General features: G+C 40.4%; 1 protein-coding gene across 9 annotated transcripts in view; it reads left to right on the top strand.

Moving 5' to 3' along the window:
- Positions 1-589: 589 nt before the first annotated feature.
- Positions 590-26,100, top strand: part of LOC105028896 (pleckstrin homology domain-containing family A member 5) — a 140,545-nt gene continuing 115,034 nt past the window's right edge. For 3 of the 9 annotated variants that reach the window (XM_034288079.1, XM_034288080.1, XM_034288078.1), the window contains exons 1-3: positions 592-758; positions 859-935; positions 1,826-1,883. In XM_034288079.1, the coding sequence (XP_034143970.1) occupies positions 667-758; positions 859-935; positions 1,826-1,883 (227 nt within the window). In that variant the 5' untranslated portion in view covers positions 592-666. Of the gene's footprint in view, positions 759-858; positions 936-1,825; positions 1,884-26,100 lie in introns of all 9 variants that reach the window. The other 6 variants (XM_034288077.1, XM_020040346.3, XM_034288086.1 and 3 more) reach the window with 4 other exon arrangements.

The following is a 26,100-nucleotide window of genomic DNA, read 5'->3' as shown; positions in this document are numbered from 1 at the left end:
ATGCAAGCGCTTGACCCACCAGAGACGATAGAGCGAAATGATACCAGGGAATCCCACTGAAAATTCCTCTCTCCACCATGGGCAATGCATGACTTTTTTTGGACACCCATCGACCTCCCCAACCGGTTTTTCAAAAGTTAACTGGGTTTCGCCAATTACGTCGGATTAAATGCAGAAATAAAGTTGTTAGAACAGGAATGATATTACTTACATTTCCATGCACCATAGTAAGTACATACAGTCTAAAATATAAACCTCCTCAAGATGGGTGAATCAATAAGTGATAAACTGACTGAAGCTGCTTATAAATCGCGTTGGCCTGATATAGTACAAACCATGCATTCACATAGCCTAGGCTGTAATGGCATAGCTTCCAAGATTAATCTCTATTTAAGTCTTCCTCAATGACGGCATACCAATTAATAAAGCGTTAATAAACAAAGCTGGTTAGTTAGAGCTATGAACAACAAAATACTTGTCAATTAAACAGATTTTTGTGTATGCTAACTTATATGTTGTAAGCAGCGAACTGAACAGACAAGTTAGTTACATTCCCAGAGGTGAGGTAGACTGTCATAGTGCCCCGTGTTGCCAAGGTTTCCGTGTACGCGCCGCAAGAGCGGAGACGCGCCGCAGCGGCGATTCAATCGTACTGTATTGCCAGTCATGGCGGCAGATTTACACCCGGAGTGGATCTCTTGCCTCCCTTCTTCTTGGAGTTATGGGGTGACTCGAGATGGACGGGTCTTCTTCATCAAGTAATACTCTTGGATATTATTCGTCTGTACATTTGAGAGATGTTTAACTCGGATACGCACCAAATGCAATACGTTCACCTTTCCCCTTTCTCACCAACAGCGAAGAAGCAAAGAGTACAACCTGGTTGCATCCAGTCAGTGGAGAGGCAGTAATAACTGGCCACAGGAAAACTCCAGGTAATGATGACGTCCAAGTTTATTTGTTTATGCCTCTACTCAATATTTGAGAAATTTACCACATAAGCAATGTTATTTTGTTTCATTGCAAACATGAATGGTTTTTACCGGAGTGTGAGCATAGGTTTATTCGCGTGCTATGAACGGACGAAGCGATAGGTCTCGAGCGTGGTCTTGGCAGTAACGGTTGAACGTTCTCAAGTTGGCTTCCGAACTCGTCTCGACTATAGCTCTGTCCGTCCGTCTCAGGTGAGGAAAGCTATACTTGGTAAAAAAAATAAATAATAATAATTACTCACACCTCAACCCTTAAACTTGTCGACACATCCTCAAGAATGAGACATTTACGCTGTGTTCCGTCTATAATGGTAAACTGTTATAAAATTAAACATTCAATATTTATTGATAAAGCCTCTAGCTAACGTCGTAATGTCAAACTGCCTGGTTAGCTACCGTAGCTGTGTGATTTGACAACAGCCAGAAGCTGTTGCACATTAGTAGTTCATGGTTTTTACAGATGCATGAACTAGCCACAATGGAGGTATATTTTTCGAATTAACAAACATTTTCCAGTATTTTTTTATATTGCTTAAGTAAACGTTTCTGATATAACTGTTATTGTGTTTTGCCTTTTCGAACACTGCTGCTACTGGTAGAATGACAGTGAAGCGCCACACTGAACACTGTGACCACGCAGCTCGTGAGCCCAACCAAGCCAGCGCTACTGCAGATTTCACATGCTAGTGTTTCATTGAAGCTCACTGCGCCCCTGCAAAGCGTGGCACGCATTTTGACAGCTGGTGGCTCGTTAGTCCATTACCCTCCGTGACTCTATGCCACGTCTGTTTCGCGGCTTTCTGTTTATCTTATCGTTGTGTTTCATTCTATAGATTTACCGACGGGATGGGAGGAAGGCTTTACGTTCGAGGGAGCTCGGTGCTTCATAAAGTGAGTCAGAATTTCACATCACAACGAGCCCCCTCCCCTTGGCTTTTGGCGTCCAGGTCTTCAGTTCATGCTGTAGTGTGAATTCAAAGCTGACAAACAGTGTATGCTTGCATCCTCATAACCATCCATATGTCAGCTTTACATATACTGCACCTGTTGGAGTATTCCCCCCTCAATCAGCATGCAACTTCATTCAACCTCTCACATCATTAATTCAGCATGGTCTCCCTTTCGACTCAAGCTGGGACAAATGGGTTTATTTACACATATTTTGTCAGAAGACCACTGTTTTTTTGGTTGAGTTGAAGTTAATACATTGCCTTTTATTTGTTGCTCCATAATGTAAAGTCCATAGCCAAGACATGGAGCTCTACCTGTGTACCTGTTGCTGTCTGGTTAAGCCCAACCCAACCTGGCTGTACCTTGCTTCGTAAGAACAACTCAGGGAATCAATGGTTCTCCTGTTACAGCTGGGAACCTTTACTCCTTTATTTGCACGGTTTATCAGTTAAAGTTAATAATTAATTTATCTTTAAAAGGGCAGTGTGTTTGTGTATATCTGTCTTTCGTAAAAGGCAATTTGTCTCCTTTTAAATTTGTCTTTTGTTCTTGTCTCTGTTGTAAAGCAATTCCTGCTGACAGAAAACAGGCCTTGTTTCTGAAATGAACTGAGCATTTTATGACACTGGTTAGACCTGCATGTGTCATTGGTGATGTGTCATTAAACTTGCACCTATGTCTTGCAAATGTAGGCAATGCATGTTACAACACACAAGTTATACATTATAACACTGTCATAATGATAGTCTATGTTGAGTATCATTTAATCAAAGTGTGTATGTGTGTGTGTTTGTGTGTGTCTTCCTAGGGGGAGTTGCGGATTGTCCGGTTTTAGATTAGGCAGCACTTTCACTTCGTCAATGCGTTGCCTGAGGTTTTTAAAGTGACCCTGACTAATGTGACCCTGTTGATGTGAGGTCAAGCCAGAGAACAGGGTTAGATGAGGTCAAAGGGAAATGTTCTTATCTCCGTCAGGCTCATATATGTCTTTGGGGATGGTTCTACACACAGTGTTGTGGGCCTTCCCCTGTCTCTTGTTGTCATTGTCTCTGTGTGCTGCTTTTTTGCTGTTCATCTTGACGTCTCCCTTCCTCATGACATTGATGATGTCAGAGGTAAGGTAATTTCTTATGTTGTGTGTTTCCTCAGCTCCCATGCTTGTTCACCATTGCTTCATGACATTGTCATGCAGAGTCAGGAACAGGCTGGCATGTTCATAAGGACTGAGATCCCCTTTAATGATTTATCTCCCTCTCTGACTTTTGGGTATTCTGCCCTGCTCAATGTGTGTGTGTTTGTGTGTGTGTGTGTTTCTCTCTCGCTCTCTCTCTCTCTGCATTGTGACAATGCACCCTAGCATCTTTGCTTTCCTTCCTCTCTCCATGTCTATGGCAGACTGATATAGAGTCATAGACGATCATCATGTTGAAGACACTGATTCATAGCACCTCATTAGTTACATTCATCAAAGAGGACTGGATGCTCTTGTTTCATTGTCACTCCAAAGGAAGTGTCTCGGACATTAAAGCATGAAGATATTTGTTTCATGCACTGTGTGTGTAAGCTATATGAGATCCTCTGAAAAGCACTAAAGAAGTTCAATAAATTATTATTAATACTGCCACCACACCGAACAACCTGTCACCGTACAGGGATGCTTGCTTCCAGATTCTCTGTAGTGTTTGAAAAAGCACATCCAGGTAAAAAAGAGGAATTCAATCTTGTTTTTCCCGCTTCTAATACCTCAGCTGTTTTTACCCCAGTCTTTGTTGTATTTCCTCATGAATTACACACACTGCAGATGGCGGTCTGCCAGGCTAGGAGGCACAGTTAGAACAGAGCTAAGGCACTTGTTTGATGTTCGTAGCACACACGGTCTCACTAACCACTGTAAAACAGATGAGCGATGAGGTGTCATTTATCGTCATCAATTTGGGGGATGCTTGCAGAAATTACAAGCAGCACTCCAAATATAACATCTGAAGTGGTGTTTTGTGAATAAGACCTAGACCAAATGTCAATAATGGAAGTCTGCCAGGCTGTGCCTCTTTGACTGGGAGGAAGTAGTTTCAGGGGTGGGTGGGGAGACAAAAAGAACCCAAACCTTAGATTCAAGCTAAGCCCTGCAGGACACTGGTCAGCAGACAGATCTGGGACCAGTTTCCTGCAGCACTAACTGGCTCAGTTACATTGTACCCATAGAATAAGTATGACTGCATCAGGTTTTTGGGTACTGTTACCCTTGTCTCACCTGGCCAGAGAAGGTGGAAACAATTAAGAAATACAATCTCCAGGCTGCATTTCTCATTTCAGATACCCGTGCTGCCCCCCGAGTCCCTATTTCGACAATTAGCCTACACAATCCTATTACAAGGTTCCCTTTTCTAGGAGAATCTGCATCGCACTATCCTAAAATTAGCTTCTTCATCCCTGGATTTATTGACATTACACAACTTTCCCCAGGCCTGTACATCCCAAGGTTTAGTTTGGCTAGAACACAGCAAATATTTTTTGCGTCTGTACTTTAATATGACTTTTGCTTAGAAATAAAAATCATTAATGAATATTTTGCTAATATAAACAATCCCAAGTTAGTATAAATGGTTTACATGTAATTATTTGCATAAAATGCTTTCAAAGTCTGACTCGATGGCTTGAAATAGTATAACCATGTAAAATAGAATAACATTTTTCTAGGTAGGAAGACATTCCGTTATGGCGAGAACCAGTGCTTCCATTCAGGAAAAAGTGCCAAATCCATGTGTGCGAATCCAGTAGATTCATACACAACAAGTCAATTCATTATACTACATGAGATTTTCCTTGGGTTATTTAGTCTACATCCAAACCTGTTACCACTGTTGCACTCACATGGGGCCACATGAGAGTGATGTGCTGCAGGGCTTAGCTTAAATCTAACTGTCAGGTCACTGTTTGTGCTGACATGGCTTTCTCACGCGTGCTGCATGCGCGCGTGTTTGTGCCAGGCCTTTGTGAGTGTGCGGATGGGCGGAGCATACTCACAACCTGCCTGGGAGGAGGTTGACACATCTGATTGGTGTATGGCTTAGTGGGGCTGAGTGAATGAGTGAAGGTCACTGTGGATGTTAATTGAATCACTTTCATTTGACTAAAGCAGTGGCTGTGAGTTTGATAGTGCCAACAACTAGTTTCCGGGTCATTTGCAGACTGTGGAATGCCAACAGGGCCTGAAAACCAGTTTACTGCCAGACTGTTTTTTATTCAGAGTTTGAATAAATGTGTAAATGTCATACTTATGTCATGCCTCCACCACATTGGCCTGTTTGGTCTGTGGTGGTCTGCACCTGTCATGTTGGTGTAATACTTTTAATTTTGATTTTAAGTAAATTGGCAGACACTCTTATCCTGGGCAATTTAAATTAATCTTGAGTCTGTCTGTCTTGCTGCGTCTTGTGTATGCAAAAACATTTTAATGATGTAATGGGAGTAGTTATTGCGTTAATCAACCTGCTAGGTGACACGAATCCAGCCAGGTCCATGGTGTTTATAGTAATTAGGCTTTTGAAATGTGATGTCTGATATGACATCATCAGTCTTCCTTCTGTCTCTTGATCTCTCTCGCCAACTCTGTCTGTCTGTCACTCACTCACTCGCTCTCATCTTTTCCTCCTTTCTGTTTCTCTTACTTAAATCTGTGCATTCAGTATAATGCTTTCTGGCGGTTTAAATGTCATTTTAGACTCAACGGGGCATATTTGAACAGGGGAGTTTGTGATGACGGTCCATGGGCACTTTGAAATGACAAAAGTCCATCTTTCTTTGCACAGAATGTAACTTGTGCTCATGAGATATTTGACTAACCTGCCTCATCCTCAGACCAAAACCCTATCAGCATTCATTAGATTACAGTAGCTTAAATCCTACTGCTGCATTATTCATCTATCCCACTCAAGGAGAGCGTGTCAACTGAAATACAGCCTGTATTTACTATTGTCCCCTGTGGATCTCTAGTTGGGCTAATGTTTGGTTTGTCAAGGAGCAGCTTTGAACTCCCACTCGGTGAATGTGCACTTGATTATGAGTGCGTCCCAAAGTGCCCTCCTCTTTCCCTCACATTGTGCATGATTTTGGGCCTGAGTTCCATGGACCCTGTCTAAATTAGTAGGCTACACCGTGTAGGGAATAGGGCACAATATGGGATGGGTTCTTGAAGTTGGGCTCATGGTAATTGCAATTCAGCCTCTGTAGATTAATCTATATTTGTTTCTGCACAGCTGCTTGTCGATCAGTATATAACTTAATTCATCTTTATTTGGTGAGTCATACTGGCAGTGATATTGTCTGAACTAGGGCTGTAACGGAACACGTATTTGTTACTGTACCATACTGTATGGGGGGCTCTTTATGGTTTGAACCATAAACCATTTTGGTTTGAGAAACCAAATGAATACAGTAAAAATCTAAATAAATTGATAGCTATGCTGTGTTAAATGCCTATTGAATAAATCTGAGCAGAAAAAACATAAGGCTATTTAAACGATAGCTTATGTGCACATTGTAATTTAAAATATGATAATTGTTAGAGCTTTTACAACAGTTGTTTTGCTTAACATAAGGATGTACAGGCATTTTCACAACGAGGCGAGTGGTTGTATAGATAAACCAACATTGTAGAATCTTCCAGCTTTGTTTACATCTCCAATTTGACAGCATATTGCATTCCAGTAGACCACAAAGGGTTGTGAAGAGATGTCTTGATAAAACATTATAGGCGAATTACGATTAATATCAAATATTTGTATAAGTTCATGAATCGTTTTAAGGAATTATTGAACTGTCTGTCAATGCACACACATTTGAACATGGTCAAGCTGGTGCGAGTGCTGCATCATAGGGTTACATTGCTCTCCCACCACTAAAGGGATTTGATAGGACTTTGTGAATGGCACATGTGTTTTTTGAATCGTTTTTGATAAATGTCAGTCACAGGTTGAGAAGTTGAGCTTTTCCATAATTTCCTCCCAAGACATCTCATAGTCTTGTTCAGTAACATACCTTTAAAACCTGTGAGAGTGCTTGGGCCGCGTTACATGTTTGCGCTGTACCGAGAATGTACCAAACCATGACCCTAAAACCCCCACATTTATGCTACTGTGGGTTAGGCGTATTGTAGCACCCTCAGTCAGGACACTTGAAAAAATGCATTGAACAATTTACCTGTGCTTTTTCAGGTCATCAATATTTTGTCCATTCCACTACTGCCTTGTTTATAGGTTGAAGGGCTCTTAATGGATCTTGTTTTGATTACTTTTGTTTTTTCAAAGTTTTTCTCCTGTGATAACCAGGGTCTAAAATGTACTTTTTGGCTTACCAGCAATTTGTTGTTATTTAGTATCTAGTATTTAGCATGTCATCTTGGTCATGACCGAAAGGACAAGATCCCAGATACAGGCGGCCGAAATTAGCTTTCTCCGCAGGGTGGCTGGGCGATCCCTTAGACATAGGGTGAGAAGCTCGGTCACCCGGGAGGAGCTCAGAGTAGAACGGCTGCTCCTCCACATCGAGAGGGGTCAGCTGAGGTGGCTTGGGCATCTGTTTCGGATGCCTCCGGAACGCCTTCCTGGGAAGGTGTTCCGGGCCCGTCCCACGAGGAAAAGACCCCAGGGAAGACCTAGGACACGCTGGAGGGACTATGTCTCCCGGCTAGCCTGGGAACGGCTCTGTGTCCCCCCGGAAGAGCTGGAGGAAGTGTCTAGGGAGAGGGAAGTCTGGGCATCTCTGCTTAGACTGCTGCCCCCGCGACCCGGCCCCGGGTTAAGCGGAAGATGATGATGACATGACATCTTGGTCTTGTATGCGATTCTCAATCAATGTTACAGTAGTGAGCCGTAATAATGGTAGTAACAATAACTATATGCAGAAATATTAATTAAACTGTTTCAACACTAAAGTGTAACACATTAGAATTAATAACTATATTCTCCAGTTTCATGGTTGTAGTGCAAACAACGAAGGAATTGCCTCTGCACTGTTCCTTTGCGTTGACATGACACACACTGCAAAACATAACCCCCTCCTTAAACTCCAGCCATGTTCTTGGTACACCGTCATTGTATCGCCATTTTACACAGAAGTTCCTCATTATTTTCTGTGGATGAGATGACAAGGGGATGCCATGGTAGGAGTGGTCTCCTCGACCTGGACGGTTTGTTTTTCTTTGTTGGGGGCTCGACTTCCGCAGTGAACCTTCACATTGCTGGGTTAGCTTAAACTGCCGACAAGTAGGCCTGCCTCAGGTTTTAGCTACTGTATCACCAAAGAAAAGCTGTTTGATGACTGACGCAATTAATGTTACGTACTACGCACTAACACGACACATGCAGTGCGGCTGATCCAGCAGATTGAAGTGACAGCAAACCAGCAGCTTTCTCTAGTGCATGTAGGAAAATAATTTTTTTTTACCTGCCAGTGTGGCGTGTAGTCTCCATAATTTATTCGCCAAAGACCAAATTTACCCACATTTGGCTAATTTTGGACCCTGGTCACAGCGTTACACTGGCCAATTCACAACAGTTGAATATTGACACGTGTTGCCAACCGCAAATCCTGTCAACCGCCTAAACGTACAGTTCGGCAGTAACCATGGTTGAGATTTTTGGCGCATCCATGCATCAGAAGTAGTTGGTAGGGCTTAGCGTCATCCGCCTGGACAATGCTAAGCCGATTCACACCTTCCTCTTTGGGCATCCCCAGCACAGTTGGGATACCGCAACCGGGATTAGGACCGTTGTTGCAGTGACACAATTCTTCAATGCTACTTCAATTTTTTTGGCGTTGCTGTCCTTTGACAAAAATGTCCCTGACAGGAATAAACATTTTGTTACCTAGTATGGGAGAGGCAAATCAGCACCCTGGGTGCTATCACTACCACAATACTGGGTGTCTTACTCATATCAGGCGGTTGCTAATTCATATCATTGATGTTTTTGAGAATAGGCTTCTGACTGAGGGAATCTATGGGAATGTATGTGTATGGGCGATCTACTTTCTGGCATACAATTCAGATGCCGCCAGATGCAACCAGCAGTGTTTTTCTGTGAAATGTATACAAATTTGACTCAGACTTCCTGCCCCCCCCTTTATACAGTGGGGAGAACAAGTATTTGATACACTGCCGATTTTGCAGGTTTTCCTACTTACTAAGCATGTAGAGGTCTTTAATTTTTATCATAGGTACACTTCAACTGTGAGAGACGGAATCTAAAATCCAGAAAATCTCATTGTATGATTTAAAAATAATGCATTTGCATTTTATTGCATGACATAAGTATTTGATCACCTAACAACCAGTAAGAATTCCGTCTCTCACAGACCTGTTAGTTTATCTTTAAGAAGCTCTCCTGTTCTCCACTCATTACCTGTACTAACTGCACTTGTTTGAACTCGTTACCTGTATAGAAGACACCTGTCCACACACTTAATCAAACAGACTCCAACCTCTTCACAATGGCCAAGACCAGAGAGCTGTGTAAAGACATCAGGGATAAAATTGTAGACCTGCACAAGGCTTGGATGGGCTACAGGACAATAGGCAAGCAGCTTGGTGAGAAGGCAACAACTGTTGGCGCAATTATTAGAAAATGGAAGAAGTTCCAAGATGACAGTAAATCTCCCTCGGTCTGGGGCCGTGTTTGGAGGAAGAAGAAGGATGAGTACAACCCCAAGAACACCATCCCAACCGTGAAGCATGGAGGAAACATCATTCTTTGGGGATGCTTTTCTGCAAAGGGGACAGGACGACTGCACCATATTGAGGGGAGGATGGAAGGGACCATGTATCATGAGATCTTGGCCAACAACCTCCTTCCTCAGTAAGAGCACTGAAGATGGGTCGTGGCTGGGTCTTCCAGCATGACAATGACCCGAAACACACAGCCAGGGCAACTAACGAGTGGCTCCGTAAGAAGCATTTTAAGGTCCTAGAGTGGCCTAGCCAGTCTCAAGACCTGAACCCAATAGAAAATCTTTGGAGGGAGCTGAATGTCCGTATTGCCCAGCGACAGCCCGAAACCTGAAGGATCTGGAGAATTTCTGTATGGAGGAGTGGGCCAAAATCCCTGCTGCAGTGTGTGCAAACCTGGTCAAGAACTACAGGAAACGTATGACCTCTGTAATTGCAAACAAAGGTTTCAATACCAAATGTTAAGTTCTGTTCTTCTGATGTATCAAATACTTATGTCATGCAATAAAATGCAAATTAATTACTTAGAAATCATACAATGTGATTTTCTGGATTTTTGTTTTAGATTCCATCACTCACAGTTGAGGAGTACTTATGATAAAAAATTATACATGCTTTGTAAGTGGGAAAACCTGAAAAATCGGCAGTGTATCAAATACTTGTTCTCCCCACTGTAGCTACCTCTTTTGAATTTACTCTTTGTACACACACACGCGCGCGCACACATGCACACGCACACACTAGTTATCTGTTTCTCTCTTCGAGGTATATTCCTATTTCTGGAGTCACATAGACTATACTTGGGCTTTCTGAGGCTTTGGTAAAACGAGGCAACCGTTATCTGAGATCTGCCGAGTGAGAGGGAAGGAGCAACATGTCGCAGACTGTGTCCGTTCCAAATGGCACCCTATTCCGTATATAATGCCCTACGACTATCAGCACCCTACAGCGTATAGGCAGTATGGTTTCATTTGGGAAACTGATTCTGTTCCTCAAGTGGATGAAGATTTATGTTTCACTCTGATTTGTGGGATACTAGTAGCAATAAAGGGAAGAGAATTCCCAAGGCATAAGAACTAGTTTGGCAGTCTGGTTTGCATATAGACAATCTGTGGAATTAATATAGTATTTGTCACTATGCAGACATATCTCCTTTTAGTCAGGTGTCTGTGTGTGTGTGTGTGTGAGAGATCGTAGTTTTACTATTTGGGTAAAACTGGGTATTGGTACTGATTTGCTAATTAGATCCCAATTTAATTTTGATTCGATTTGATTTAGTTTGAATATAGTGATTATTACAATACTAATATTGCTTATCAGATTCTCTGTTAATGGAGGCTACGAACTGCGCAATTACATGGTAGATTAATACATTTTAATGTTAAACATGGATGACCAGATCCAAAACAATGTATTGAATTGGTTTTATTTACAAATAAAGTACCAAATAAATAGTTTTTTTTTTTTTTTTTTACTAAATAGTACCTAACTCATAAACTACCGTGGAGTAATGAGAAATTAGCTAAGGCTTTGACCTGTTTTTAAAAATTGTGCGAGACAGAAAAGTGCACTTTAATTACAATAAATTAAAATAAATGTATTGTGTATGAACACAGTCATTGATTTTGCAGAAAAACAACATCATCTGTTTCAGTAGAAAAACTAGCAAAGTGTCATAATTTCAACAATTCCCCTATTCTTCATATGGCCGTCTTTGGTAATGATGGGACATTGCCCTAACAAGATTAGCTATATATTGTGTTTCTGTTTGGGGGAATGGGCCTCGGTCGGTATGGTTGGCTTTATTTCAATAGAACTATTTCCCACTTGCTAAATGAATAAAAGGAAATATATATACCCCCATCACTGTGATTCTTTGGTGTTGTCAAGCCCCTGGGTCTGTGCTGATGAAACCTGTACAGTCATGTTAGTGAGAGACATGTAAGACCTCCCAGGAATATACAGTGAATCTGTGACTGAGCAGAGAAATTCAGTGAGAGAGGCAGTGAGAGTTTCAGGGGCGAGCAAGACGTGGCTAGATAAAGACCATGGAGAGGATGGAGGAACAAAGGATGGTATTAAAGTCATAATTTAAATACAATAGAGGTAGATCTAAGAAATTCTTTATTGTTGTTTTTTGATTTGTCTTTGTAGTGATTTGGCCCCGTCACTAAATGCATGCTGTCTTGTAAAATATTGGACTATGCTTAATACTTAATACTAGCAAAATTATTCATATACATTTTTATGAAACTGTCCACAGATTTGAAGTTCGTATGATGTGCTTCAACTTCGACATGGGATTATTGTCGATGTTGTATGTAAAACAACTGAAAAGCTGTTATAATATTACTCTCTGTGAAGTTTCTGACAGTCTGATCACGTCCTGCATTGACATTCTCAGTCACCTGGGAAAGAGTTCCTCTTCTGTGTTTCCTTACTTCTGTGTTTCCTTGCGCAGTAAAGCACAAGCATCAATGTGCGCCTCAACCAGACACCAATTTTCTACCCTATACCGATGTCCCATAGATCTAAATGTTCCTATTGAAATACCAGCCAGTTGAGCAGTGATTATGACTGAAGCTCCTGCCATCCATGCCACAATAATTAACCGTCTTTCAAAGTCACTTGGATCCTTTCCTCTTGCTGTCATGATCCAAAAAAAGGTGAATTGGCCCTGCTCAATTGGGCCAGCATTTTTACACATGCCTCAATCAATCAAATGTATTTATAAAGCCCTTTTTACATCAGCAGTTGTCACAAAGTGCTTTTACAAAACACCCAGTCTGAAATCCCAAGGAGCAAGCAACAACGTTTAGGAAGAAACCTAGAGAGGAGACAGGGGTGACCAGTCCTCTTCTGGCTGTGCCGGATTAACATTTTAAGAGTACAAGTTGTAATAATTAGTAAATTGATTTGGGTTGTTTCCAGAATCTATAAAACCTAATCCCTGGACAAGGACAGGGACAAACGGGTTGGTTGGGGGGGGTTATCAGACTGGCAGCTGGAATCGTCAGGTATCATCTTGATCTGCACCAGAACTAGGAGGACTTTGGACAGTGGCAGCAATTAATCTTTAGAGCATGGTACTCTGGAGGTGTGGGCCAAAACCTCATGTCCTCCTAAGGAGAAAAGAAAAGTTAGATAGTGCATTCCTTAGGTATACAAGGTTTTACAGTAGAGAAGGAGAATTGACCCTACTCCCACCGCCACATTAATATAGCAGCGTAAAACCTTGGGGCTGAGACAGGGGGTCCAGTGACACTGTGGCCCTATCCGGGGGAGACTGGTATAAACAGTACAGTGAAAGGTAAAGTAAGTTAGCAGCAGGACTATCTGTAGCTAGTTAGCTAATGTTCGACTCGTATACATGCAGGAATGTTTCGCGGCAGAATTAATATCCTCTGATTACATACAAAATCCTTTGTTGTTTGCATTTAATCTGTCGATCTTGTTTACGACACGTCTTTTCGCTTCCTTTCACACTAAAGGCGTTCAATACTACAAGAATCTATGCATCTTTCATTGTCGCTATCATAACTGCCATTGTTGTCCCTTGCTTGTAAATATAATCATTGGACAGTTTTATACAAGACAAGCCAGTGTTTTCTTTCCACAATTGGCACTGCAATGAAATGCCTAAATTTTGCCTGAATGTTTGGACCAATATCCAAGTCTGGCATTACATCATTGTCGTCCGATTCATCTTCAGAGTCATGGCATCATTGTACTCCAGAAAGTAGTATCTCACAACTTGAGATTTTTTGATAACACCAGCTTAATTCAGGGCAGCAATGTTGTTCACTTTTTTGAAAAATTGAATTGTGTCACATTTGTCTTCAGGAAGGCATTCAGTTGTTTTTTGAGAGGAACGGGAGGTTCGATATTGGCCTATAATTGTTTAATATATCTGGATCCAAATTAGCTTTATTTCCGCTATTTTTTGCGAGTTTGGTACACATCCGGAGCAGAGCATGTGAGCGGAAGTTGAGTGGGAGTGAGCGGAGAGCGGTTTGAGCGGAGAGCGGATTTTGGACAGAGCGCAGAGCGGCATTTTTAAAAGGACCGAGCGAGTGCCCTATTTCCCGCTCCGCTCAAACGCGAGTCTAAGCATGCTCAGTTGGGCCTGACCCAGAATCCATCTGTGTCTTGCAAAGTCATCAACACACAGTACAACAGACAGTAGACAGTAGACATAATGGAGTTCAAAAAGTAATAAAAAAATAAAACAAACTAACAATGATAATGTGGTACAAGAAAACGAATGTGGAGACATCGTTTTTGTAAGTAAAGATTCATTTTGGAATCTGAAAAGACATCTCTCGAAAACACGAAAGTGTGCTACGTGAACACGCTGGGAAGACAGCAAAAGGTTAGCAAATTGAATACTTAACTTGTAAACATAGTGTAATATTCAAACAAATTTGTTTTGTCATTCAAGTAGGCCTAATGGTTTGTTTTATTTAATTTGTGTCATCCGTGAATTTGTATTTAATAGAGTGAGAGGAGGAGCAGCAGAAACAAAAGAAAACGGTTGAGGAATTCAAAAGTTTCTTCACTGTGCGCAAAGGCCCAACAATAACAAAGGAGAGAAAAAAGAGAGCTGGATGTAGCATTTTTTAAAAAGGTTGTGGTCTGAGCTTAAAGTGAATCTCCTTTTTTGGTGCGAGCGGGGGGCGATTTGAGTGGAGCGCGAAGCAAATGCGTTGAGCGCTGAGCGCTGAGCGATAGTGAGCTGAGTGGCCTGATGTGGCCTTGAGCGGGGGAGCGGAGGGGTGAACAGTTCCGTGAGCGATGAGCTGAGATTCAGAGACTGTTACACGATGTCGACACATCTTTCTAGCTAAGTTACACGCTGATGCTATGTTCTGCTTCGTAAACCCTGACTGTTTCATTTTAACTTTGTTGGTGCAGACGTGAATGACAATATCTCTGTACTCTCTATACTTGCCAGTTTAAGACTTCGCTAGCTCCAACCCCAGATTTGCATCTACGTCGGTGGCTCTGTCCCCCGGTAAACAGTGAACTGCCAGCTGATTCTTTAGTCTAATACTGCGTGTAATGGAATCGCAGATGACTTGTTTTTAATTTTTCAAGGCCACCGGTAGAACATGCCTGCCGATCATTCCCCTCCAAAGACGGCTTGGGCCTTGACTCCGACTCCAGTGGGGAAAACCTGTTGAAAATCTCAGTCGGCTCTAGCAGCGACCCTGGTTTAACTGATCGCCGGAATTTCTTTCCAGTGACCAAAAGAAAGTCCTTGTCCGGCTGCAGGGGCTGTGCCGGAGGGCTAACAACACTATTGTTTCTTCCTGGTGGCAGAGACGCAGTTTTTTCAGTTTCTACACTAACATAATCCTTGTCTAACATTTGCGTTTGAAAACGAGCCTCTAACTCTGTTATCTTTACCTAAAGACGATCGTTGTCCTTCAAGTTGAAATTACAGCAATGACAATGAGAAGGCATAATGGTACTTAGCTTTGGGTGTTCAGAGGCGAGTTGCTCCGTTTGCTATGTCCAAATAGAGTCCTGTGTAGAAAGGTTGGGTAAAAAATCTGTAGATAAAAATATTATGTTTGAAAACTTGTAAAGAAGAATTTAACCACTTAGTTCATATGAAGTAAATTCAAAAAGGTTTGTAGGTAACAGCAAGCAGTGTACAGAGCATGATTGTGGCTTTGCATGATTAGCATGATGTTCATTTCTTAATTGTATCATGGAGTACACCTGTATGGAAGCATCTGCATGTGTTTTTTCCTGCTATTAGCAAGACTTGACTTACTCTGTTTAATCATACAGAGTAGGTCATGCAACACAGCGTCTATAAATAAATAGACTGGAGGGTATCATGGTCGTCTGTCTTTTTTTCATGCCAATGATTACCTAGTTTGTAAATCTGATCTTTTACCTAGTTAGTGTCTTATTAATACATTCAATACATTTTATGTTCACAGAAATCTGTTTGCCTACCTTTTAGCTAAATAGGCCTATACTTCTCAGAAACCACTTCATGTCACAACCCCCCCAACAAAATCCTTTATTTCCACTACAATGCTACAAAACATTTCAATCGTCTCATCTAGAAACATTCTCCCCTGTGCAGTCACAGTGAATAGCAAAGCGCTTATCCATGCAACTGCTGGGTATAGAACAGTGCAGATTGCTTTGTTAGTTGACAAATAAATGAAGTAGGAGTAGAAATTGGGGATCCTCCTCTTTATTTTTTTTAACAAAGGCCTTTAAATCTGTTTGCCTGCAATTGCAAAATAAATTGCTGTACATGGACTGTCAGGATGCATGTTTTCTCTTCTGGTTGCTGACTCGTTTGCTTGGTGCAAGTACACACACGAAGAAACACACACAGAGTAAAGGCTTTGGCTGTATTCAAACTGCTCTGACTGCAGAAGACTTGAGTGCTGACTTAGTCCATGCTAGTGTGTGAAGACTTGAGTGTTGACGCGGTCCATGCTATTAAAGACTTTCTTGTTGCTGACTCACCCTTTTGGTAAATGCACACATACACATTCAGTGTGATTTAAGAGGGAAGATAGGTCATCTGGATCAGTTATTTATCACCTGTTTCTCTCTGCCACAGTTACATCATAACTCTGTTCTTTTTAGTTTTTATCCTTTAGCTGACGACCTGGAAATCAGGATGTCAGTGAACTTGGAGCTGCTCAGTTTGGTCAAAACAAATTGCATTGCACTCACGCCTTTCAGTCACGGAGGGGTTTCCAGCCCTTGGGCAACATACACTTTGCTTATTGCAGTGTTAACCCTATGAATTATTTCTGCAGCGGTGACAAAGCAAATGTGGGACAGGGTGTGGCAGTGTCTGTGGACACTCCAACCAAAAATGTTATAGCCCCTGCTCTTGGCCTGATTTTGGACAGTTTTAAAGCAAGTTTTCTACAATATTGTCTTACTACACATTTTGCTATAGTGTAGGGCTGTCACAATCTGAGTAACTTGAATGATTAAATTCCCAAATCCTTTGTTAGTTTACTGCCTCAGGGCTTATTCATGATACCACATAACTGATGGTTCTTATAAAGTGTCAAGCATCTCAGTGCACATAGTTGATTTCTTGAAAACATAGGATGTCTGTAATAGGGAAGATACCAATTGATTGGGTGAAACAACAGTCAATTAGTGTGTAATGTAAGTTAGTCAGTCAGTTGAATGTCTAAATGGGTTGTACACTGTGTCAGATCAACTCAGCCCAGACTGCTATATGACTGCTTTCGGGGCTAGAGGGACGTTTCTATGGAATTTAAGTTGGAGGGGGGCACCTTCATTTCTTTCTACAGAAGCTACTTTTACTGTCAGGGTTTCAGACAAATGGCCACCTGTTTTTTGGCTGTTAAATTTTTTTGGGGATTGGTCACGTCAGTGCTGAGATTTTAAACAGACATGTTTTTCCACCAATGTTTAATAATTGTGTGGCTGCATTTGTGAGCCACTGTCTCCCTCACCACCCGACAAGGAATTAAACTGTGACACCAGCATGTTGTTGGAGCCTAAAAACACGTAGGGAACTACTTCCCAGCACAATATGAATTTTCTAAATGAAGTGTAGCAGAATGAGTGAACAAAATGAGCAACCCGGGCTCGAAATTAACGGCGTCCTGTGGCCCCGGGGACGAGAAAAAATATGCCTATGACAGTTCAACACTTTGGAATGGTTGCGGGACGATAGGTCAGAAAAATACAAAATGTATTCACCAGTGGTTCCATACAAACGTTTAAACACAAGGCTGATTAAATCATAATATTTAGCTTAAATTTAATTAACTATGAATAACTAAGAACACCATTCTCAAATGTGCACTTAATGCCAGCGTTTTGTGTAATGTGACTGTTGGATATATTCACTATAGCTAATGGGAAGAAATGAAACAGGGAAGATGCATCTATAGGATTGTGCCTTACTGCCTTTGGACATCCCAATAAACGTTTTGTAAACCAAATAGGAAAGAAATGCAGGTTTCCGTGGTAAATAAGGAGTCTTCAAAATAATCCACTTTTTTTCTATGGTCACTTTCTGGCAATGAGCTATAAGAAAGCTAAAAGGCTATTTAAAACATTCAGGTTTGAAACAATGATGCCTGGCTAAGCATCGTTATGTAATTATTTAGGTGATGTAAATGCAGAATCATTGAATATCTAAACATATTTGGTGCATAATATCAACTGTCTGTGTCAGAAATAAACAAATTACTTAAAAACTGTTGCAAATGACCTAAACCCATGTTGGTATTTCAAAGTGTAAAAAAATCTAATGTATTTTAATTTAGGGATGGGTCAATTTCAGTTTGGGACAGTTGAAATTGCACTTTGGGACGGTGCTGGAATAGTGAGGCAAAAAGTTAGTTGCAAGCCTTGCAAGCAACTGAGAAAGCTGAGATGCTATTTACAAAGTGTGAATCAGAGATTGTTATACAAAGAATTGCCCTTGGTCAATTGGTATCATAGCTGCCAATACAAATAGACTGAGCGCATATTGCCCTATATATGCTGACAGGCGTGGGAGATGCGAACAAATGGGAGATGAAACATGATGTATCATGTCTAAAACATGATAGCAATAGTGTCTTATTCTAAATAAGAGGCTTTTGTATGGAATCATGACTCAGTTTTTTCAGTTTAATGGCAGTGGGTTCTGTGTTGTGTTTTTGGGTTGAAATGACTCAATTTAGCATATTCTCTCAGTAATCCTTCTTGGCCAAATTGAATTCTAACATGTCACCCCAGTTTATAATAGTTAAATTAACCAGAGAATAATATAATGTTCTCTTAAGACTAGAATTACCAGACCTTTCAGACTAACAGTATCAGCCAGAGCCGTTTCTCGTCATTAGCATACGAATTGGCCCTATTAGCATACACATTCTCCTCCGCAGCATCGCCTTCCAGCCAGAGCATCAGTGGTACTGGGTCGTCATCAAATGATATAGAATAGTCAAAAACATTTGGAATTACAGTATTTGTTTGTTTTAAATGGTTAATGAATAATACCAGAAAGTATTTTTACTGAAGGTCTTATCATACGAAAAAAAAGACACAAAAAAAATAAATAGAATACTTACTGTAGAACAATTATTTTTAAGAACACAGGCTATAGTATTTTAATTTGTTTATTAGGCCCTACAAATGTACAAAATGAAAATTACACAATCCACTTATTCAAAATGATATACATGAATTACAAAATGTAAAAATGTAAAATGTATTAGCAGAGTCAAATGTTGATCAAGTATGACTTACAGTAGTGTCTTGCAGTGGCATTTGAGGTCGCTGTTGGCTCATTTCTTATTTTTTTGCGAGGAGGCTCAGACATTGGAAGTGGCGGCTCATCAGAATCAGATGAAGACCCGACATCTGACATGACTAAACCCGACATCCGACATCTGACATGACTCACTAAACCCGACATCTGACATGACTAAACCCGACATCCGACATCTGACATGACTCACTAAACCCGACATCTGACATGACTAAACCCGACATCCGATATCTGACATGACTCACTAAACCCGACATCCGACATCTGACATGACTAAACCCGACATCCGACATCTGACATGACTCACTAAACCCGACATCCGACATCTGACATGACTATCTAAACCCAACATCTGACATGACTAAACCCGACATCCGACATCTGACATAACTAAACCCGACATCCGACATCTGACTCCATCTCATCAAAATTTTGCAGCATCTGCAATACTGTCAGGGCGTCAAATCGTTGGGTTCTGTTAGTCAACTAAACGTGAACTAAACACTGTAAATTGTGTCTGAGCTGGGTCTGACTTGCTTACCGAGTTCAAATTATATAGAATTTCTACCTTCAGGTAGCCTACATGAAAATATAGAAAAGAAATTTTTCGGTTGTATTGATGACAAACAGTAATGTATAATACATTTGCTGAATTGATAATAGGTGATCGTTGGTATTTCGTTTTGTGAATAATTATTTAGTATAATACATTTGTAGAATCTTAATCTTCAGTAAAATAAGCAGAGAAAATTCAGAGATGATAGGATGTTTATGCGATTTTGTTTCTCTCTCTCCAAACTCTCCAAATAAAAACAGTAACATGTAATATGTTTGCTGAATTGATAATTGATGATCATTGGTATTTCGTTTCGTGAATAATTATTTAGTGTACTACATTTGTAGAATCTTAATCTCCAGTAAAATAAGCAGAGAAAATTAAAAGAGAGGTGATCGGGTGTGTATGCGATTTTTGTTTCTCTTTGTTGAATTGGTAGTTGGAAATTGGTAAAGAATGTCTGGTACAGGTATTTTGTTTCTTAAAAAATATTTAGATTTACATTTTAGATTTGATGAATTAGCCTACACAAGAAGCTGAATCTGTGAGGTGTGATGGTAGCGAGTGCATAATGGAGAGGCAAAAAACTAAAGTAACAAAACAACACAGACACAAAGGATAACGTTCTTCTCTTTATCTGGCAAAAGTACAGCACCACACGGTCAACAGCAACATGGACACAATAACATGGACACAATAGAACCCTAAATAGAGATCATAATTGCTAACTGAAAACAGGTGTGTGTGTGAAGGTTGTGCTGCTGCCATCTGCTCCAGCCGGTGGTTAGTACACCGGCCAGGTGGAACGCCGGAGAGAGCAGGCAGCGCCACACATAGCAGCCGTCACAGAATCTCCTATTGAAAAACGGTAACCTGTGATACCAAGTAGCCTATATTGTTTGCATTATGTTTCAGTAATAGCCTAATTAAATTGTTGAATGGTCATGGAAATCTTGTATTTCATTCAAATTCAACCAAGAACTCTATCATTCATCCATTGACATCATGCATTCAGTGAGGGGTGTTTAGCCCCTGGGTACCATTTGGGTACCAACGCTAAGTGCCATGGGCTGTTGGCCGATTAAGATGGAAAACAGGGTGAAAAAAACCATTAAATAGTTTTCCGTTTGTAAGTTTAGAATTCTGAAAATTTAAGATACACCTATTTAGGAAAAGTCATGGAAGGAGGAGGATGTAGCTTTCAAAATGGCAGTTTTATTTTAATTACAAACTCAAACGCCAATTCCCGTAGGCATTTGGCAGTTCTAGTGTTAAATTGCTCTATTAAGTCAAGACATTTTTTCCAAAATCATAGATTCTTACGTCTCAATGCTAGTAGCCTAATCATAGATTTAAAGAGCAGTCTAAATTTAAAGTCTTACAAATAAACACATATGCCAAATATGTTTTAATCTAATTTGGTAATGTGAAACAATCACGCGCTGGTGCCACCAACTCTTCTCCATTTCTACACGTTACCATTTTTAATGTGCCACTTGTTATACCAAATGGATCTGGACTGAAAACTGTTGTGCATTAAAAAGTATGCTAGTTCTAGACAAATTAGCTTGGTTTAGCTTGGTTACAGAAACAAATCCTAAAACTGGTGATGACGACAGGTGTTTTTTTCTGGGCTTGTCGGAGAAAACTTTAGACCTGCCTTTCAAAATGTAGTAGAAGTGTGTGAGGTCAGCTGCAATTTTACAGAAGGCTGTTGGGTTGGATGAATTGAGTGTGAGAAACAGTTTCTGTGTGAGGTAATATGGTCCTGCTTTTAGATAAGTGAAAGCGACTGGAAAATGTAAAATTAAGAGGAAAACAAAATAACAATGGTGGTGATTTGTCTGTATGTGTGCTTTTCTTTTTTACCTCTCCCTTTCTTATGGAGGTACAAATGATGGACTTTCCTTATGTCACTGAGTAGGCAAAGGAATAAGTCAACTTTGGTTGCAAAATAAGACAAAATGTTGGGGCGACAGTGACAACCAAACTAATGAAGTTTGTGGTGAGAGGGATGGCATGGAACAAAGAGTATTAAACATCTTTCTCTAAACATAAGTCAAGCTGAGTAAGAGCATCTGCTAAATGGCTTACTTGTAACATTAATGCAGCAGATAGTGATTAGTAATGGTACTAATTTCAATGCCGGGGTGGCACTGTTTATCTACAACAGAGTAGAGATTAAGTGTTGGGTTTGGTTGTTGGTTGTTTAAGGCAAATGTCCTGTTTTATTGTTCTTTCAACCCTTTTCTGAATATCAATGCTCTGAATGAGTGTACAGACTGAGCATATTGCTGTATTGAAAATGCATCTATTACGTCCTGTAAAATCAAAGTTTAGATATTTCTAATAATGTTTTGCAAATATTGAAATCATGATGGATTTAGCTGTTTGAAGAACTACTTCATAATCCCATTTTACAGTATCAAACACTTGTTTATGCCAGAGATTTTGGTCCAAGATTTCTACCAGCCACTCCAGATTTTTCATATATTTACAAAAAAATTATGTCCAGCTGGCCCTTTAAGGACAAGAGTTTTAACATTGCCGATGGAACTTCTGATTCTCTTATCTGTGCCACTCACTAGCTTGATTTGGACTAATAGTGTAGTAATCTGACTTCCACTGATATAATAAGGGATTTGTAATTTCAAGACGTAAAACAACTTTGAAGACGGCTATGCCATATTTGGTGTGCTAGACATTTTAAAAAATGTAACCCCCCCCAAATAATGTGTGAAATGTTGATAGAGCCCAGTGTGACCACCTGCCTGTGTGCCTGGTAAAGAAACACTTTACCCCCCAAAGCCAAAATCTGCCCTCATTTGTCGGGTGTGTTCAGGCTAGATGAGCACAGGGCCTACAACGTTTTGGGTCTATGATGCAGAAACACAAACAGGTCAGTGGAGGGGCTGCGGGTCGGTTTTGGGGACCCCATCATCTTGTCTGCCAAAGCAGGTCATAGCAAGCAGTCACTTGTCACAAGTCACAAGCTTTTGTGTCTCATTCCAGATTGTGTCCAAATAAAATGTTAAATATACAAATGTCAATGGTGCATGAAGACCCCCCCCCCATTTTACTCTTAGTCTACTCTGAGAAACAGAGTACAGCGTATCAAAGGATTTGCCTGGGTATCAAAGGATTTGCCTGGGTATCAAAGGATTTGTATGGGTACCAAAGGATTTGCATGGGTACAAAGTTACTGGGATTTATTAAAGAGTTGCATGCAATTTTTATTCATCCCCTGGCTATTAGGAACAGTGCATATAAGCTTTGGCACAACTACCACATTAAGTGGGTATGACTGTGTTGTTTTTAAGGAGTGACCTCACTGACCCTTTCCCTTTGATTCTCTGACTAGCCCATAACCTGGTTTTTGGCTACCAGATTTTACAGGTAGTCAACGTAAAAGTCGAGGAGAAGGTTTCTCAATAATATTATCTCGCCATAGTCCTTATCCTTTACAATTCTAAATGCTGGCAGATCACTCTTATCAACTTGGGGCACCACAACCCAACATTGATTGTTCATTTACAGTTAGGTCTGGAAATAATTGGACGTGGCCTGGACGTCCATGGCCTGGACATCCATGGAAGACAACAGTGGTGGATGATTTTAGGATCCTTTCCATGGTAAAGACAATCACAACATCCAGCCAAGTGAACAACACTCTCTAGGAGGTAGGCATGTCATTAACCAAGTCTACCCTAAAGAGAAGACTTCACAAATTTTAATACAGAGGGTTCACCACAAGGTGCTAACCATTCATAAGCCTCAAGAATAGAAAGACCAGATTAGACTTTGCCAGAAAATATCTAAAAAAGCCAGCCCAGTTCTGGAACAGCATTCTTTGGACAGATGAAACTAAGAACCTGTACCAGAATGAGGGGAAGAAAAAAGTATGGAAAAGGCTTGGAACTGCTCATGATCCAAAGCATACCACATCATCTGTAAAACACAGTGAAGGCAGTGTGATGGCATGGACATGCATGGCTTCCAATGGCACTGGGTCCATGGTGTTTATTGATGATGTGACCAAAGACAGAAGCAGTCGTATGAATTCTTTGTATAGTGTATAGGGATATATTGTCTGCTCAGATTCAAACAAATTCACCAAAGTTGATTGGACGGTGTGATGGTAATTCTATCGATCGACACTCTTAAAGGATTAAGAAAAAGAGACAAAATTATTTTGGCACAATTAACAGTTTATTAATTATTTGCAAATAAGAGAGACGCGTCAAACACATACCAACATTATCGTCAGAGGAGTCTCAATACAGGTAATTCCACAGTATTACCACAGTGAAAAGGGGTGTGGTCAGATGCTGTCCTATGTCAATAAAACACATTTGTTATGTTACTACTTGAGCTTCACACAAAGGACAAGCTCTCCTTCCCCCCATAGGTAACTTCTTCAATTCTAAGAGTTCTTACAGCATCTGGACAGACAATAGATGCCCCCTAGGCAAATACCAGATCCCCCACATTCCTTTTCTAATTTGAATAAGGGGCTCTCAGTCCTTTAATCAGTGAGAATACATTGGTTAGAGAAATTTCCACAGCAACGGCGCTTCACTTTACAGATGGACAATGACACAAAACATACTGCGAAAGCAACCCAGGAGTTTTTTAAAGCAAAGAAGTGGAATATTCTGCAATGGCCTTGTCAATCATCAGATTTCAACCCGATCAAACATGCATTTCACATGCTGAAGACAAAACTTAAGGCAGAAAGAACAAACAACTAAAGACAGCTGCAGTAAAGGCCTGACAAAGCATCACATAGGAGGAAATCCAGCGTTTGGTGATGTCCATCCATTTCAGACTTCAAGTCACTGCCAGAAAGTTTTAGACAAAGTATAAAAAATGTATGATTGTGTTCATTTGTCCAATTACATTTTAGCCCCTGAAATAAGGGGACTGTGTATGAAAATGTTTGCAATTTCTAAACATTTCATATGATATTTTTCTTCAACCCCTTGAATTAAAGCTGAAAGTCTGCACTTCAATAGCATCTTGGTTGTTTCACTTCAAATACATTGTGGTGGCGTACAGAGCCAAAATTATGAAAATTGTGTCAGTGTCCAAATATCTGTATAACTGTATACCATGTGTGGTGCTGATCTTATCACTGAGACCGCTACAGCTGGTTATATTACTGAACAGCCATTTGGGGTGGACCCCATCTATTTTCTTTGCCGTATAGCTGCAAATAAGCATCATACTGCCTCCGCCGGCTTGCCTCCTTCCCATAGTGAATCCTGGTGCCATGTGTTCTCCAGGTAAGTGACGCACACAAACCCAGCCATCCACGTGATGTAAAAGGAAATGTGATTCATCAGACCATTGCTCCGTGGTTCAGTTCTGATGCTCACGTACCCATTGTAGGTGCTTTCGGCAGTGGACAGGGGTCAGCATGGGCACCCTGACTGGTCTGTGGCCAGCCACGGGCCAGCCTTCACTCTCCATGTGCATCAATGAGCCTTGGCCGCCCGTGAACCTGTCGCCCGTTCACCGCTTTTCCTTCCTTGGACCACTTTTGATAGGTACTGACCACTGCAGACCGGGAACACTCCACAAGGGTTTTGGAGATGTTCTGACCCAGTCATCTAGCCATTACAATTTGGCCCTTGTCTAATTTGCTCAAGTCCATATGCTTGCCGATTTTTCCTGCTTCAAACACATCAACTTTGAGGACAGAATGTTCACTTGCTGCCTAATATATCCCACCCACTGGCAGGTGCCATGATAACGAGTTTATCATGGCTGATTGGTGTATGTACCCTGAATATGTTCATGAAATATATTACTTGCGCAATGTCATAACAATGCATGTCATATTTTAATGTTGAATATTATGTGTTAGAATAATGAAATATATGAATATGCAGTACTTTAAGCATTTCTCATCAACACTTGGAATTAACATTCAAGACATTATTTTCTTGAATGTTAATTCCAAGTGTTGATGAGAAATGTTATAGTGAGTTTAATTAATTATCGTTGGCAAAATGGGGAGCAAACCAACATAGCCACCAGTCTAGACCTAATTGCATTACATTAATTACTGTGAAAATATGATTATTAACTTTAACAAACAAGAGCCGATTTGTTAATTGTACAGTACGTATTTACCATAATTTCTATTAAATTCATAGTAAATGCAAGTAAAGAAACAACTGGTTAGAGCCAGTCATCTTAATTTAATAAGGACCTTCATTCACAGCATCGTACAACTGCCATTGTGTCACAATGTAATGATAACTGTTTAGTAAATACACCAATATTTTGACTTTGGTCACTGTCAATAGCATATAGCAACCTTTTCAGTTTCAATATAATGAACCACTTTGTACTCCAAGTTAACATTTAAAAAAAGACTCTTAACACAGTAACATGAGTGCCATTCCTCTGTAAAGGTACTTCAAAGAAACAACTAGATAACATAATGAACACATGACAGGAAACAATACAAATATGGAAATATATCAGTTAGATGTGAATACTAAATGCATATTACCAACTATAATTTTATCATTTATGTAAATATATTTACATGTATTTAAGACATATTAAAACATTTGAA

The sequence above is a fragment of the Esox lucius genome, chromosome 19 (assembly GCF_011004845.1).
Source record: "Esox lucius isolate fEsoLuc1 chromosome 19, fEsoLuc1.pri, whole genome shotgun sequence".
NCBI lineage: Eukaryota > Metazoa > Chordata > Actinopteri > Esociformes > Esocidae > Esox > Esox lucius.
Note: the sequence above shows the minus strand (reverse complement) of the source record. Positions and strands in the feature narration are given on the sequence as shown.